The 16391-nt window shown below is 45.0% G+C and overlaps 1 protein-coding gene across 1 annotated transcript; it reads left to right on the top strand.

Annotated features, from left to right (window-relative positions):
* Positions 1-897: 897 nt before the first annotated feature.
* LOC144164108 (uncharacterized) lies at positions 898-13984 on the top strand. The gene is made up of 9 exons (XM_077694660.1): positions 898-1598; positions 2776-2892; positions 5150-5242; positions 5559-5777; positions 8815-8901; positions 10310-10360; positions 11515-11573; positions 12492-12714; positions 13721-13984. Exons 1-9 carry the CDS (start codon positions 1322-1324, stop codon positions 13831-13833), a joined length of 1239 nt encoding a protein of 412 aa, XP_077550786.1. The 5' UTR covers positions 898-1321; the 3' UTR covers positions 13834-13984.
* The last annotated feature ends 2407 nt before the right edge of the window (positions 13985-16391 follow it).

The following is a 16391-nucleotide window of genomic DNA, read 5'->3' on the forward strand; positions in this document are numbered from 1 at the left end:
AAATTATTGGCTGGCGCAAACGTCGAAATCACCCGCCCCTCTTGTACCTAAGGCTGGGGCACTTCGATTTGCAGTCGCGGACTTACGCAGACTCCGCGAGAAGCAGTCCGGCGTTCGATTTTCCCATGTATCCTTATGGCTTCGGGGAATCCTCGGTCTACACGCGGCCCGGCTGCCGCCGTCGTGGTATGCGTGCCGTACTCTTGAAGCTCGCCTACAAAATCGCGTCGGGAAATTGCTCGCTCGTTGGCGCGCGTACCGTCTCGCGGCCCTAACTCACGCCCTCCGCCGCGGTTCTATATTTCATCCTGGAACAGTTCCCTGCTCTTTAGAGTAAAGTTCATGGCGTAAGTCATTGTCCGTCAACGATAAATGGAAGTGCATTGCTCAGTCCACCCCTATTTCTTATGGCGGCTGAAGCAAAATACGTGTTCATCAGTCAGCTGGACTCGGCCAGAAAGGCTGTTTCTGTTAGAGTTCGCCGGCTTTTTTTTTTTTTCGTTCAGTCTGTGCAGCTTGGCTATCCTTTTCTAAATGTGTCTTACGCATGCAGCTACAGTTTAAAAACTGACGATAAAGATGGGCCACGTTTGAAAAGGCGGCTTGCTTTCTAAAGTATTGTTTTTTAAGCAGAAGGTCGACTTCCTACGAAAAATGCGTCTGCGGAACATGTACTAAAGAGATGAACTTTCAATATTGTGAAGCAAAAATTGCCTTGCACTGTGCCTTCAATGTCATTGTTCATCTTTATCACAGACACCACACGCGAAGTTGAGCTGTGGATTGAGAACCGCGGCAAGAGCCGCAAGCGTGTAGGACAGGGTCCACTGCCAGCGACGAAAAAGGTGAGGTCACCGTAGCTGCCATGTTTGTGACCCACAAGCAGGGCGAAAGGCTGCCCACTTATCTGGTGCTCTTATCTTTCGGAGCACTTAAAAAGCTGAAAGTGGGTTGCAAGAAAGAGTCGTGATGATGTCATGTGTAAGCTATGTATAGTCACAGAGGTGGGCCTTAGTGCTGGCAACGTTTCAGTCTTTTTTATGGGGCCATATACATAGTGTTTGTGTGACATAACCTCTGTTGCTATTGCACTTTTACTAATCCCTGGGTACCTAAGCATGCCCGTCACGTGGTTCACGCACTGCAGCTCATGCTGGTGTGCTGTGCAAAAGAGATGCTCTATAAGAACTCTGATCTTGTAGACAGCCATTTCCTGCAGCCAGGGCTCCAAATCATACATATAGCATTATCCAAAGTAAAACTAGAAAATGGGCCTTGTGTGGATGTTACAAGTCTCCCTGTCTGCATTATTCATTAATAGATGCGCCGAGACAGACAAGAAGGAAACAGATTGCTGAAGCATCTGAGAGCAGAGGCAGCACATGAAAATGAGGGAGACCTCATGTTTGGAGCAGACCTGCAAAATGAGCCGGACCAAACGGAAGACCCTGACCAAGAAGTAAAACTACTGCGGGAAGCGGTGCAGGAGCTGCCAAAGCTCAAAAGGGACCTCGAACAAGCACGGGAGGAGGTGGACACGTTGCGCAAGTTGAACAGAGATCTGCAGCAATTGCTCTGCGAAAAACTTTTTCACCATGGTACGCAAGCGATATCTGGCCTAATGTTTGTTTTTGTGCATACTGTGATTTTCTTCATCTATGTACTGAACTGGCTAGTGCTGGCTTCTAAGTAGATTTCGCTGTTGTCTACGAGAGCACTAAGTTCGTTACTTGCGTTGCTTTTCATTCTAAATAATACAGACTGTTCAGGCCTTTTAGATGCGACGCTGAGAGGAGCATCTCTTGCCGGCGGCCCTGTCCTGCGTCTGTTGTCGTCGTCCGCGTCCGCACAGCTGCGTCTCTTCTCCGCTCACCCACTCTCCTCTCGCCGTGATAGCGCGCCCTCTCCCCAACATCTTTGGCGCGCGCAGTGTGGCGCGCTCTCTCACTCCGCCGATGGGTGGCGCTGCGCGCGGCGCAAGCGCGCTGTGTGCATGTGCAGCGCCCTCTCTTTCCGCGGTCTCCTCTCCTTCGGGCGCGCTGCGCATACAAGCAGAGTGCCGCGCTCCGGCCGGTCTCTGTCGACGGTCGTCCGCACTACGCTCTCTCTCTCGCATTACCCGACGATTGCTCACGCAATTCGAGTAATCGACCCAATGGAAACGCACAATGGAACCCCCTTCAGCGTCGCATCACACCAGGGTTCCCGCGAGGGGAGGTGGGCGTAATTTTTTTTACAATTAGCTGTTGGGAATGTGTGAAGAGTTTCAATGTATGTTAGTGTCGCTGCATTAATATTTTATCAGCACTCTGGCGTGTGACACATGGGCTTGAAATTAAAGAAAAGCATGAGGGGGAATTTCAAGTTTGGGTTTTACGTATTGAGGCTATTTTGGGCTGTAAGGTTCATGTATCATAGTGCAGGCCTGTAAAGTACTTTGGACAACATGCCTCAGGTTCTTCACAGAGTGCTGAAATCTTCCACACTACCGTCCTGGTTCTTGCCACCAACAGAAAAAAAACAAGTCGCTTTAGCTGGCAATGAACCACCATTATTTGTTCTGCTGTGCCTTTTGCTGGTGCACCTGGTTATGATCAGAGACGGAATGATGAAGGTATTATGAAATAAGCATACAAGGATTGAGAGTCTGCAAAAGTTCATTGTTTGGTTTGGATTGGACATTGTGATAGCTGTGCATTTCAGAGAAACTGCAGAGTACAATCTGCTCAAGCAGTATTGTACACTGACATTGCCCATGCTCCTGCTATGCTGCAGTGCGCACTATTACCTTCGACGAACCGGCACGTGTCACTGCAAACTCGAGCACCTCTGGCTGCGTGTCAACCCGGCCGAAGGAACCCACCAGCAGCACGGCACCTTCTGCACTGACCGGTAAGGTTGCAAATGCGACTTTCTGTTTTTGGTCAGGGGGAATTTGTTGCCTTGATATCTGAGAATGTAATTTGAACCTAACAAGATTTTGAGTGTGTTTGTTCAGTCTAAGTACAGAAAGGCATTTTTAAAATGGCCACAAAGACAGAAAAAAAGTTAGTTCATTAAAAAGTGTTTTATCCCAATAACAATGATGCCACTCTTATCGCAAACTTCAAACAAATAACCTAGATTTCGGTAAAATATATGCAGAAGTTTCAACTCCCCATGTGGCGTCACAGAAAATTGTTTGTTATTGGCAGCTGCCGACCTAAGCCTCTGCTAGATGTGCAAAATATGAATTTTGAAATGCAGAAATGAAAACGAAACCGATGTAAACTTTGTGAATGGTCCCGTTGCAACATGGCCTAGAACGATGTGCTATGGCAGCTAAACGGCCTAAAGTCAAAACCTAACTTTGCAAACGGGCGCTACTTAATATTTTTAACCAAATTTACTAAACATTACTGGCGCAGAGCAACCTGTCTCCCAGTTCAATATTGGTGCCATGATAACTGAAATGAGACGTGTATTTGTGAGCAGCACAAATTATTCTCCAGTAGCAGTGACGTGCGATGACCACTCACCATTTGCTCACACAGTTCATGCAAGTTAGTCCCAGAAATTACATTTCTGTTTGATAAATGAAAACGAAACGTTTTTTAAAAATTCATTTTTTAAGCTAGCTCAAATAGCTTTACCTGTTACAGAAACGCCATGAACAGTATGAAAAAGGGCGCCAAAATTGTCGTTTAAATGGAACGGTTTTTCATAGCCGCAGTAATTAACGAGTGAAAGCTGGGCGTTTTCGCTCAGTAAATAAACCTATATGACAGTGCAGCTCTGAAAAAGGTGACCAGCAACTTGAGATGCGAAACGACGGAGAGAATTGCTTTATTTCTTTGAAAGCTCTTCATTTTAAACTTCAGTAATGCGAATACATGGATAATTAAAACTGTACAATTTGGTCCGGCCAAGTCTCCATAGAAGTCTATGCATAAGGAAGCCTGTTAATTTGAACACAGGCAGGTTCTGCCACGGGTAATTGGAAGTACGGGCCATGGTGTCAGCGACTTGGCATCTGACACATGGCAGGGAAATGCACTCGCTGCCTATGCACAAGACTGTGCCCCCTAGTATTGTAATTAAGGAAGAAGGAAGAGAGAAGATGAAATGGGAAAAAACAGATTTTCCAGGTAAAATTGGGTAAAATTCTAGTCTTCATTGCTGATGACATGGCTGTGGACAGAGTGCGCTGGTGTGGTGTGTTGACAGATGACATAATTGCTCAGGTCAGAAGCACCTTCTGCCGCCACTGTATATTTATTTGCTTGTTAGATCACAAAGTGCTGGATGTCACCTTCAAGGGCAAAAGGCAGACACCAATTACGGACCTAAAGGAGCACCAACACGAAATTTCAAAGCTTAGATAACTACTTAAAAATGCTTCCTCTTTATCAGGAGATATCTCCCAGCAAGTTTCAGCAGCAACCGTTCGGCATAACATATTTTAAATCCACTTTAATCTTCGCCCGCACAAGAAAGCCCAGAGCGCCCGGGCTGACATGACATCATCTGCTACTTGCCCCATACTGTCGATGTCAAGGCTCCCGTGACGAAGCCGACGTGCTGGCTGTGGTTGGTGCGCACTGCTCCGGCGTGTGTACACGTCATGGTTTTGGGACTGGCGTCATGCTGCCCGGGCATGTGGGGACGGTGAAGACCTCGGCTGGTCTGGGTGCACGCGTGCGCTCGCATGCGCGTCCAGAGCGGCAGCGGTATGGCAAGAATGGTGGCCGCTCGGTGTCCGTTTTGTTGAAACCGAAACTGACACGAATAAATGACGCCGTTCATGAATGCTTCTGCTGCGCTCGACCGTCTAATGTGTCAGTATATGATTAGTGGTCTGGTAGGCGAAAAAACTTAATACCAAAATTTCGTGTTGGTACTCCATTAACCAAGAAATTATTTGCCTTTCTGCTTCACAGTTGCAGTTGGTTGTATTCAAACTTTGACGGCTTCCCTTTACATTTGAATGAACAAGCTTTCACTGTGTAAGCGATTGTGTACGTGCATTTCAAAATTGGAACCGAGAGTATGTAATGAACGCGAAATAGTGCAAGGTCACTACAAATTGATAGCTGCAGCTTACACCTGCCGTACTTTACAGTGTGAGCATTGTCCGTGTGCTTCTGCTAAAGTGTGTGAAAATTTTCAGGCACATCTGCTGCAAATGATCGTGGAAAAGGTGAAAGCGCAAGTACACCGGCAGAGGCAACATCAAAGAGAGCAGCATCACTCTCACAGTTTGGTAAGATTATGAATCCGAAATTTTTTTTTTCTAAAAAATGAAATTCCCCTTATATCCGATGCGCCTGCTTGAACCCAACAAAGTAGGTTCTATCCAGCTCCACGAAAGGTGCGCTCGTATAGAAACACTTCAGTAGACGTTGGCTGTTGTGCTTGTTTTATTTTTTAGTGAACAATCGGGGCAGGAGGAAACCGGACTGGTTGATTCTAGAAATACTGACATTTGCAGCTTGAAAATGTAGTTTTTCGTGGGAAGGTTGGAGGGGAAGGCATTGCAAGTCTGGAATGGTTGAAGTGATCATGTGCAATTTTTGCAGCATTTTCTGCACGTGCCACTGGAACGGGGGCCGGATTGAGCCGGAATGTGCCACCACCCGCTGTGCCACCACCAGCTGTGCCACCACCGGCTGTGGCACCACCGGCTGTGGCACCACCTGCTGTGCCACCACCTGCTGTGCCACCACCGGCTGTGCCACCACCGGCTGTGGCACCACCGGCTGTGCCACGCAGTGATGAAACAGTGCCTACACCATCTGGTAACATCATTGCTTTGTCTTAGTGCACCTGTGCTGCTTTTCTAGAAACTATTGTACCGAATGCTCAAAGCCAATTAATATCAGTGTTTTTTTCTATTGTCACAAAATGGATAAGGGGAAATGTCGAACAGAACTAAGTCAATAGTGCCATTCGCAATCTGTGCTTGTGGCTTTGTATTTTTAGTTAAGGGTGACGTCAGAGTTGGTGGCTGCCTAGCTGTTTCAATGCTTTGACCTAATTAGCTTTGACCTTACCTCTAAGTAAAATAACTGCTCAAATTCCATTTCACCGTTACATTGAGGCTCGTTAGGTAACCCCTTTTCAGCATGCATTAAGCACCATGAACCTCACCTCAATCTCTCTTCACTGCTGTCTTTACCCCTAACTTGACCTCACCTCATCCTCCAGCACCAAATTGGTTTTCTCCCTGCAAAAACTCAAAACGCGCCCCGCAAGCCACAGGCGCGCTGACGCAGCCGCGGAGACCACCCGCGCTATGCGGGTAGCTCCAGCGACCACTTCTAACCTCTCGCTGAAACGCAACTCGAGGGGCATATGAGAGGGGCATGCGAGAAAAAAAGCGGATAACGTGGGCGAAAATTTCGTTGTAAAACGTGACGCGCTGCTTACGAAAGCGCCCAACAAATATCCTCCGTGGTTGTAAGCCTAATCGCCTCTGGCGTTGCCGCCGCCGCCGCCGCCGCAAGCCGCCGCTTTGCACTTCGTTCGAGTTCGCTCATGCTTGTTGGGTTTCGTCGTCCCAGCAAGCATTTGTGAATCTTTATGAGCCTTGCACGCGCGTTTTTTTTCACACCGGCGTCCGCGATTGCGTGCCGGCGGCGGGAAGTGACTCGCGCTGCGTGCGGCAGCCTGACCAGTTTCGTCATGGTTTCGCCAATGGGGAGGCGCGAACCCTATGGCGGGAGCTTCGAAGCGCTCGGGGATGCCGGCTGGCTAGACGATAAGGCCGCCGCTAAGGATATTTGATGGGCGCTCTCGTAAGCGGCGCGTATGACGGTTTACATTGAAAATTTAATGCTTTCCTGCTCACCTCATGCTGTTCCGCTCCCGTCGCACTCCTCCCATGATAAACACACTAGAGGTTTGCTCAAGTCAACGTAAATTTACCACGGCACCAGGCCGGATGCCTCAATGCCAGCACTGCCGTACAGCAGAGACACGCGTGGATCAAGGCGCCCTACTTCAAACGTTTCCCTTTACCCTCGTGCATTCCAAGCGAAACATGGAACCTTTCATAACTGTTGCCATTTGATTTCTTAAAATGCTACCAGAAGCTATAGTGGCAGGGGCGACAGCAGGAGATGGAGTGAATTTATAAAGGAACACTGTAAATATCACTTATGTATTAATTTTTTGCCTCATATTTGCATGTGTTCTTGTTCAACAATGTTGACAAGTACAAACATTGCCACCGGACTTACACATTAAGTTTTGGCTGTGGGTATGTAAATCTATTGCACAGCTTCTTTTTCATTTTGGCCGGCTGGCTGAATCGAGTCATAGGCAGACAGGCAGACCAAAATTTCTGCGTTTTTGGTAGCCCAAGAAAGACTATTGTCTTTGCATAATTCAAAGCTTTCTTGAATGACAATCTGACACTGGCATATGGAAGTGGGAAAGGACCCATCATATTCCCCCCCCCCCCCTTCCTTTTGAACTGTTTGCTAAAGGGGATGGCTTCGTGACAAAAAAAAAATATGTGTGGCCTTTAGGCCCTAGTCAGCTATATATAGGGTTGTTCGTTTTCGGGTAAAACCCGATTTTACCCGATTCTTGCACCCCGAACAAGTTTCAGGAGAATCGGGTTAAACCCGATTTCTCCCCGAATAAACCTCCCTGTAGCGATCTGCACAATCGTGAGTTGCTGCTAACTCGTGTTGATGCTCTTCCCCTTCTCTTCTCACCACTACCTGTCTCCTTTGTCACCCCTTTCTCCTTTCTCCAAGAGTGCAGCGCCACAAAATGGCGCTGCACTCTTGGACGGAACGTCTCAGAAAAAGAGGAAAACCAGCTAACTTTGTGGAAGTTGGGAGCCGTCCTTGATCCGTTTCAGAAGCGTCTGCTGGGGCAGTCATTTGAGGACTACCGACCTCTGTTCATGTCCGTAACCGACAATGTAGATTCCCTTAATGACGAGTTCAACCAGTATTTGCTGGAAGTGAGCCCCACAAACCCAGCTGTCGAACTAATCGAGTATTGGCATGACTCTACTTCTCGCTACCCAAGGCTTGCAAAAGCTGCACTGACATTGTTGTGCCTAGCTAATGGTAGCTGTGATGTGGAGAGAACTTTCTCCCAGCTGAGATATGTTCAACGACCGGACAGATCTCGAATGGAGACTGACATGTTGCGCATGCAGATGATAATGTATGTCAACAAGGACGTGTAAAAAATCGATGACCAGATTTTCGAGAATAAAATGTATAATTTCTAAGAGTCAATGTTTACTGATTCATTCATTTTCAAACACCACTGATTCATTTTCAAACAAACACAAAATTTCGGGTAGTATACTGTATTTGCTATAATACTCTGGTGTCTGTCCCAATTACCAGCTTGAAACACCAAATTTAACGAGTTATACTTAAAAAGCCCGTGATACGTTTTGAAAAGCTCAGTGTAAGTTCTGATAAGTACAACCGTATATTTAACCCGAAAAAACCCGAAGGAATGGTTTCGCAAAAAAAAACGATTTTTCCCCGAATATCAGTTTGAAAAATACCGCCCGATTTTTACCCCCCGAATTTGAAAAAATATAAAACCCGAAAACGAACAACCCTAGCTATATATGACAAAATGCGACATCTCAGCCTACGAAAAGTAGTCCTGGAGCATTCCGGATTTTCAACGACTGCAGTGTTCTTTAAACTGAGCCGTGCGGGTGCCAGCGTAAATAGCTTAAAAATGCCCCAGTCAACACCATGACGGAAAAGGGCTTTTATTATTGCACAGTCAGTTTTACTGTTTTCACTAGAGATGTCTGCACTTATCACAGCATTTATGTTATTTTCTCAGGATCAGCACTGGCTGCTTCATCCAGCTGCACAGTGAGCCCTGCTCCCACAGCAGGAAATGTGGCGGCAACAGCCTCGGCTTCAATTGGTAAGATCTAAAAGCCTACTTGGAGGAAAAGTGCTTGGAATGTTCTATATTCAAGCCTGCGTCGTATTATTCAAAAATGATCATGGCGTGCATTATAAATATAGTATTTGCAGCAAAAGTTTATTGTTTAAAATGGTCTAACGTTTTGATTCTTTGGTACAAACTTTTTGCGGTGCGGAAATTTTACCCACTTTCTGGCCATTCCTGTCCTCAACTATTTTGCCAGTTTCTAGCGTCGCAAAGGAAAACAAGGAAAACTTATAGGAAATCTATTTTTTCTCTTGCATTCTGCTTGCAACTCTTTTACCGTTGTTTGAGCTGCATGTGAAACCGCTAGAAGCATTCTCCTGGGTGCAGGTTTTTTGCAGAAACCTCCAGGGTTTCTGCAGGTTTTGGAGAAAAACAGTCCCTCATGCCTCCTTTTGTTTTTCTATCGCTACAAACAGCACAGTCCTTGCTGCTTCAGCCTAGGAGCTTGTAGATGAAATGGCACGTCCCATCTAGCCTTTTCTCGCACGTCATACATGCACATGGGCCCCGCGTTTGGCTCAAACCCTCAGATCACCCAGCAGCTGCCAATTCAGGCTGCGGCAATACTGCAAGTTTCGCTGCTCTTTCTCGCCATGATTCTGCAGCTTTGTGTGCCTCCAAATAAAGCTGTTGACAATCAAAACCTCTAGATGACAGGAAAAATGGTTCTATTACATTTTATTGTCCCTCTACTAGATGCATAACTCGCAGAGTAACGATCCGCATAGGGCTGTCTCCCACCACCATCACAGGTCTTCGTTGCATGCTTTTGTCGAATAACTCGCCACTAACTGATAATGGCACGCAATTCTCTCCCTCGTAGAAGTCATTGTCGCCTTTACTAAGTGCACCCCTGTAGAATGCACGCAACGAGAAAGTGGCCATGCTTTTCAGTGAACAGCGCACATTTGAAAGCGCTCTAAAATCCAAAAGGCCCGTTCTGAACATTGTGCTGCACTCTAGTGTGAAAAGAAGAAATCTTCAACAAATGTCACATATCCCTCAAGAGATGGCACATCATGTATATAAAGAATGCAGGCACATCACAGCGAGAAAAACCGTGAAGCTTAATCTTTAACGCCCAAGCCAGATGTGGCCCGACAGCGGACCGCTACGGCCGTAATGCGTTCTCGGGCAGGACCTGACAACAAACTACAAAGGGTTAAGGACCATCTATTTCTGTTATAAACTTTTCAGTGATGGGGCTGTACTTGAACTTGGATGTGGTTTTGTTGTTGCTTTTGTGCTGCACGTACTTCAAAAAAATGTGCACCCATAATAAATTCTTATGGGTCGTCGTTTTAGCATCTTCAAGGCCGCATGTTATTTAGTATCTCAAATGTAATTTGTTCTACTTCCCCACCCCCATCTTTTGAAGGACTTGGCACTGGACTGAAGGCCCCTTTGCTGTCAAAGAAAAAACAAACAGGTATGGGCAGCACATATTCTTTGTAGAAAACCCCACTTTTCATTGAGGTATACACACATAGGTAATTGGCAAGGTTAGTGGACTGCTTGCAGCCTGGGTGGCTGAGTTCAGTACCTTCCCATCTGTATATGTGCCCAGAATGCTTTTTGCGGCTCAAACTCTTTCTGTTCATTTGTTTACGTAGCTTTGCTACGAAAAAAACTTTTTTTTTGTGAAAGACGGTGCCACATTTTAACTAAAAAAGCATGGAGCAGTAGTGCGTTATGCTCAATCAGCCGTGCTGTTGCCTTTGAGGCTTCCTTCTTCCTTTATGCTGCCTATTTTAAGCAGCCTGATCTGCATATTGAAGATCACTGAATGTTTTGTTTTGACGTACATGTGAAAGTTTCCATTTTCATGCCTTATGGTGGCATGGGGGCAGAAAACTCTTGAACAGAGTGTTCGTAATGCCGTTGGTTTGTGCACACAGATAGCTGGGCTACACAATTTTTTATCACTTCTGCTGCTTCACAGCGTGATAAAGCGCTCACATGTAGTTTGGCCGGTGCTTGTGGGTTACTGCTGAATATTGGTGGGCTGTACGGCCCTTGATTTTTAAATAATATCATGTGAGCACCAACCGGCAGGTGATCAGTGCCTTATCACGGTGAGCAGCAGTGAAATGAGTGAGAGTATTTCGCGTGTACTTAACGATCCCGCCAGTGCATCAGTCGTCTGCTAGGCTGCTCCCACAAGCATAACACAACCCCTTTCTGCTGGTACTCAGGTGGCTGTGTTCATCATTATGAATAAAGTTCACGCATTTCGAAATCGTAGTCATCGCATAGCAATGAAGATAGTTGACTAATTATGACCGCCGAAGCATTGAATGGCAACCTACACATTGAAAGTCTTTATGCCTGCCATTGCTTTCACTCCCAACCTTCTTTGTTATTCACCTGGTTTAGTTACTGCATAATATTGTATATATAACCTGCTGTATATGATTTGTGCCGTGAGGGTTTGTTACTAGAAACTCAAAAGTCTGAAATTTTCATTTTGTACTTCTGTTCCCTACAAAACAGATTTCTTTCTTTTGTGGTCTGCTAGCAGCTACGTTGTGTTAGAAATGCCTCTGTGTATCATGCTAACAGTTGCTGTTTTTCACTTTGCAGCTTTGGGAATTCCTGATGACATCGACAGCACTTGTGGGCAAGTGAACGAGGCTGGTGATGTAAGTGTATTGTTGGTTGTTCCGATGTGTTTCCGTTGTTTGAAATGTATCAAAGTACCAATTAAAATTTTAATGGCTGCTATGCTATACCTGACTGCTTATGCGAGCATCTAGTGAAGTGTGTTGGCATGGACGGGCTTCAAACGGGTGGTGCTAGGAAAATTTACTATTTTTTTCTAAACTATTTTATTCATAAATTCAAGGGTGGTGTGGGATATTAGGGTGTTTTTATTCTGCTGGCCCATATGATGTCACTCCTGCCCATAGAACGTCACTTAGATGCGAAATATAAGTGTGTTAACACTCCTCCCATATTTTCAGTTAAGTGCCGTACTTGGTTTGAATGGAGGTGGGTGAGGTACTGGAGCCTAGTTCTTTTAAATTAAGCGAAGTTGTATTTTGCTTTTATGGTCCCTATAACTTGTAGCTAGGGTTCGCAGTGCTTACGAATAGTTATGCCTGACTTGGTACGTCTTTGTTTTTGCAGTGGATTTGTTTCATTCTTGTGACAATCGTGTGCACCGCAGTTTCAATTCATTTATGGCATCCTTAAAGCCCTGAGGGCATTATATAAGTTCCAGATTACTATATGTGATCATACCCGCCGCGATGGCTCGGTGGCTAAGGCGTTGCGCTGCTCAGCACGAGGTCGCGGGTTCGATTCCCAGCCGCGGCGGCCGCTTTTCTGATGGAGGCTAAAAGCAAAAACGCCTGCGTGTACGAGATTTCGGCGCACGTTAAGGATCCCAGGTGGTCGAAATTAATCCGGAGCCCTCCACTACGGCGCGCCTCATCGCCGGCGTTGCGTCGGCGCATTAAACCCTACTATCAATCAATCAACTATTTGTGATCATGCGTTGACAGCTGCCTGCAGGTTTGGAATTCCTTTGCACATATTGAGCCACTCCTTGTTTGCAGGTACACCTGGGGCACGGGGTCTACATCGGCCACTCAACGTGGGTCAGCCTTATGTCCACACCAGCGGACAGTACGTTTTGTAAACGGCTTGCAGTGGCTCTTTGGGGACCAGAGGTCCTCGCAAAGAGGAGCCTGACGGGCAGCGCGTCAAACAAAGCGGTGTCCAAAGGCAACAAAACCACTTTCAAAGCCCTCTCGCCGCTGAAGCTGGCTGGGATGTCATGTAGGTGTATACAATTTTATTTGTGTTAAAAATATCAATGTTCGCGCTGTGTCTATGTGCACCCATAGCATGCACCAATTCTGAACTTAGCACCAATTAAAAATATAAAATAACTATTGTTTTGGGCATTGAGCCAAGTCATGCTGGCTTTGTTTCTTGCTTACCAGCACTTAAACAGTGAATATTGCATGTGCATGTTTGACGGGTATTTGAATAATTTTTCTTGTGTCTTGTGCTTACATTGACTATGTTGGGATGGTTTTATTGTGCCCCTAATTGTAAAGCACAGTTAAGTAGAAAAATTAAAAAAAAAATTTGACGCTGATTCTGTGGCGTGTGTGCAAAGCATTACACCGTGCACCTGGCAGAAGATATCTTACTTGATGCACGCAATTGTACCAGCAAAAATTCTTCGTCCTTCATAAACTTTCTTATCTAGCTCCTGCTGGAATTAAATATTCAGTGCCTTGACCTTCATAGTTTTGAATGCGAGGGGCCGTTGGTTCATTCTCTGCTTATTCGTGAATACTACGTGGAAGTGTTCGTGCTCTCAACAATGTTTATGCTAAGGGCCAGTGAAACCTTGCGTGAAAATATAGGTCTGCTTTATTTACGCAAATCACGTACCCATGTCTTCGGAACATGCACTGACAAAGATCTGCTCTATATGCAGTTGTACCTGTGGAAGTATAACCACTGAAATGGGGGGGTGGGGCAATTACAGTAGAACACGTGGAACAATTGGCTAAGGTATGTCCAGAAGGAATGGGCATATCAAAATTTATTCCAGGATGTATATGGATTGTTTTGGATTAGGTAAAGTTGGATTTCGGGAGGAGTTCGTTTCATAGCAATGCTGCTGGTTGCTTTGGAGCCAGCTTCGGTGTGGCGCCCAATAGTAATGCACGCACAAACTTGAAGGCTACATTTAGGAAAAGAGGTGCGCATTAGAATCATGCAAATGCAGTACATAGCTGGCGCTCTGTTTTTTGCTTGCCTTTTTCAGCGGCTTTCTGGACCTACCTGGAGGAACAAAATTGCCCCACCGAGGAGCGCTTCAAGCGGCACAAGCTTCTGAGCCGGTATCTGGCTCAGAAGTGCTCGGACCTGCGCCGCTAAGTTGGTAAGGAATGCTAATGCCCATGGTGTTTCTTTTACCAAAAGTGCTTTAACATAAACTGTTATGGCGGGGAAGCTTTATGCGTTTTAATGTTTCTTGGTTTCACTTTGTATTGATTGTATTGCTCGTCTTTTTTTTAAGTAGCACATAGTGGGGCAGTGTAGTTGCAGAAAGCGGCCCTTGAATGAGCCGCTTTTTGCTCAAAAACCGTGTAGCACTGAAAGTCATTTTGCACACCTTTATGGTTAAAACGCTTGTTTGTTTTTTAAATGCAGGGTTCATGGTTCAAAACTGTGCTCGACAAGTGAAGCCATGGCAGTGCCCAGAAACTGTTGTAAAGAGTGGAAAATAAAATGAATAAGTACCGCAAACTGCTTTTTTTTTCGGACTGTGATCAGGCATGTGCAGTCTGCGTAACATCAAACTTTTGGATTGCATGCGTGAATGTACCACTTTTTGCATTGCTTACATTGCCTTTTGGTACAGCTTCCTGAAATCAGTTATTCACTGAAAACAATTTTAAGCTTCTACCAGAAAGGCGAGAATGCCCACAAATGCTTGTTTCTTGGACATATTTTTATTGAAATTGTTACGCATATCCTGCATACTTCAGGTACCTAATAGAAAAAGCATCATGGGAAGTAAATTTCTTATGCGAAACAAGTTGAAATTCGAGACATGACAAGATTTACTACAAAAACAGACATGACAGGATTTACTACAGGACAGGATTTACTACAGACTACAGGACAGGGTTTACTACAGACTACAGGACAGGATTTACTACAGACTACAGGACAGGGTTTACTACAGACTACAGGACAGGATTTACTACAGACTACAGGACAGGATTTACTACAGACTACAGGACAGGATTTACTACAGACTACAGGACAGGATTTACTACAGACTACAGGACAGGGTTTACTACAGACTACAGAACGTCCCATTCCCTCACAGGATTATTGTGTCGTATTTTTCTGTTGCGTTTTTCGACTGGGTACTCAAAATGTACTCAAAACTCAAAAGATACTCAAACTCAAAATGTACTCAAACTCAAAATGTACACTCAAAATGTACTTAAACTCAAAATGTACAGAAAACTCAGAGTGTACTCAAACTTAAAATGTACTCATAAGTCAAAATGTATGCCAACTCAAAACCTACTCAGAACTCAAAATGTACTCAAACTGAAACTGTACTCAGTACTAAAACTGTAATCAGAACTCAGAATATACTGAGTACTCAAAGTGTACTCAAACTCAAAATGTACTCCGTACTCAAAATGTACTCAAACCTCAGAATGTGCACAAACTTAAAATGTACTCAGAGCTCAAAATGTACTCAAACTCAAAATGTACTCAAAACTCAAAATGTACTCAAACTCAAAATGTACTCAAAATTCCAAATGAACTCAGAACTGATAATGGACTGAATACTCAAAATGAATTCAGAACTCAAATGGGCTCAGAACTCTCTCGTGCAGAAGTTTTCGGCGTTTCAGATGGATTGCTTTCATTACCATTCAAAGTTTTATATTCACGCGTGGAAAAAGTATTACGGGTGCTAATTGGTGAACTCAAACTCTTACGTCACACCCTAACTCCTGTGAGGTAGGAAACAATTTTCGTTGCAGATATTATACAGCTATACTAGTGGCCATGATGATTAGCGTAGGTTTCAAGCAATTGAACGTATATATTGGACACCAAACTCTTGATGTAGGCTCCGTGTGCGTGTTGATGATAGAGGCGGTCCAGACTCGATGGTGTGCTGTTGCCCTGGGGCGAAAGAAACAAGATTGGGCGAGGGGACCTGGGCTGACTGCTCCGTTCATTTACGTCGAAGCTGTTTAGGGTTATGGTTCCGTGTATTCTTTTTCTGCATCGAGAAAAAACGCCTTGTGTCAAAGCGATCTGTCCACGCGAATCTCTGAAGCTCGATGAGTTCATGATATGCCTTTGCTTCTTTAATGCGTAGCATTTTTGCCGAGAACCCCCCTGCCTGCCCCCCCTCGGCCAGCATCGTGTATTCCCCTGCATTTCCACAAAAATGCAGACATCACAAAGTTCAACCTGTTCTCATCATAAAAGCGTAAATGTATATAATTCATCAAACAAATTTTTTAAAATTAAAAAAAAAATAACAAAAAAGTATCGAAAATGGTGAACCGTGTAACACGGGAGTCATGAATAGCCGCAGACTGGGTTAAAATTCAAAGTGATGTGCTGCTGGGGCTTGTGGGATATCAAATTGAAGGTCTCGGGGAGGGAAACCACATAGGACAAACAAAAACTGCTTCGTAATCGCATTCATGACTTAGTTATCATGTGTCATATTAAAGGTTGGACTTCATAATGATGACCCACATGTGTATGGGGTCTCAAAACAAATCTCTCGATTAGGAAAATAACTTTGAACAAATACGAAATACATCCTGGTAGTAATAATGACATAGTCAGGGTGAATCGTACAACGATTTAAAATTCATTAGGATGTCGCAAGTGCGTCCCCCACACTGAATTGAAGATCTCGGTGCGGGGATTCGCGTGGGGCA

Source organism: Haemaphysalis longicornis, unplaced genomic scaffold, assembly GCF_048455015.1.
Source record: "Haemaphysalis longicornis isolate Haplotype H1 unplaced genomic scaffold, Haemaphysalis longicornis Haplotype H1 scaffold_13, whole genome shotgun sequence".
NCBI classification, from domain to species: domain Eukaryota; kingdom Metazoa; phylum Arthropoda; class Arachnida; order Ixodida; family Ixodidae; genus Haemaphysalis; species Haemaphysalis longicornis.

What these genes read in the sequence shown, in the direction of transcription:
- LOC144164108 (XM_077694660.1), top strand. Translation starts at nt 1,322, where the DNA reads ATGCGCCGAGACAGACAAGAAGGAAACAGATTGCTGAAGCATCTGAGA. An exon ending in AGCATCACTCTCACAGTTTG is followed by an intron (nt 5,243 to 5,558) that starts GTAAGATTATGA and finishes CAATTTTTGCAG; the next exon opens with CATTTTCTGCACGTGCCACT. An exon ending in AACAGTGCCTACACCATCTG is followed by an intron (nt 5,778 to 8,814) that starts GTAACATCATTG and finishes TTATTTTCTCAG; the next exon opens with GATCAGCACTGGCTGCTTCA.